Source organism: Vicia villosa, unplaced genomic scaffold, assembly GCF_029867415.1.
Source record: "Vicia villosa cultivar HV-30 ecotype Madison, WI unplaced genomic scaffold, Vvil1.0 ctg.000715F_1_1, whole genome shotgun sequence".
Lineage (NCBI taxonomy): Eukaryota > Viridiplantae > Streptophyta > Magnoliopsida > Fabales > Fabaceae > Vicia > Vicia villosa.
Window position 1 is genome coordinate 246,175 of NW_026705323.1, and position 998 is coordinate 247,172.

Genomic DNA, 998 nt, shown 5'->3' on the forward strand with positions numbered 1-998 from the left:
ACAGACTATGACTATTTATATACAATCCTGATTGGACTTGGGCTTACACAACTTGGATTATATTTTATATTATTAAATTTGATTTGTTTGATATCATATTAATAATTTTAATCCCAATAATATCTCAACATACCCCTTATAATCCAAGTTGTCGAACAACTCTAAAAGTAATCAATTTGAACTATTCTTAATTTCTTTCTTAAATTTAGGAATCTGTCGATCTTCAATCCTTTGGTGAAAATGTCGGCCAATGGTGCTTCATTCAAGCAATGTCTAACTTCAAGTTCACCTCGACTTACCATTTCCCTTAGGAAGTGAAATCTAGCTTTGATATGCTTACTCTTTCCATGCAAAACTGGATTCCTCACCAGATTTATGGCTGACTTGTTGTCAATTTGCAACACAAGAGGTTTCTTTACTTTGACCTCCATTACTTCAAGTACCGATCTGATCCAAATTGCTTGACATGCAGCATAAGATCCTGCTATATATTCAGCTTCACATGATGATAATGCCACCACAGGCTTTTTCTTCGAACACCATCAAATTGAAGCACCAAATACTTGAAAGAAATATTCATCAGTTGTGCATCTTCGATCTTCCTTATCTCCACACCAATCAGCATCTGAAAAACAAGTTATTATTGCTTCTTTGTCTTCATAATTTCGTCGAAATAGAATTCCATACTCTATCGATCCTTTTAAGTATCTTAGAATTCTTCTTGCAGCCTTCATGTGTGACACTCTTGGTTCACTCATGTATCTGCTCACTACTCCGACAGCAAAACCTATATCAGGTCGACTTTTGCACATATACCTCAGATATCCCACAATTTTCTTGAACAAAGTTACATCAACTTTGTCTTCCTCTCCATGCTTCTCCAACTTTAAGTTTTTTTTTACAAGTGAGGATGTAAGATTCGAATTATCCATTCTAAATCTCTTTAGTATCTCTTTGACATACTTCCTTTGATATAGCACCATACCTTGCTTCGACAT

At 34.9% G+C, this 998-nt stretch overlaps 1 protein-coding gene across 1 annotated transcript; it reads right to left on the reverse strand.

Moving 5' to 3' along the window:
• Positions 1 to 542: 542 nt before the first annotated feature.
• LOC131630663 (secreted RxLR effector protein 161-like) lies at positions 543 to 998 on the reverse strand. Its single transcript, XM_058901423.1, has one exon. The coding sequence runs from the start codon at positions 996 to 998 to the stop codon at positions 543 to 545; it is 456 nt and encodes a 151-aa protein (XP_058757406.1).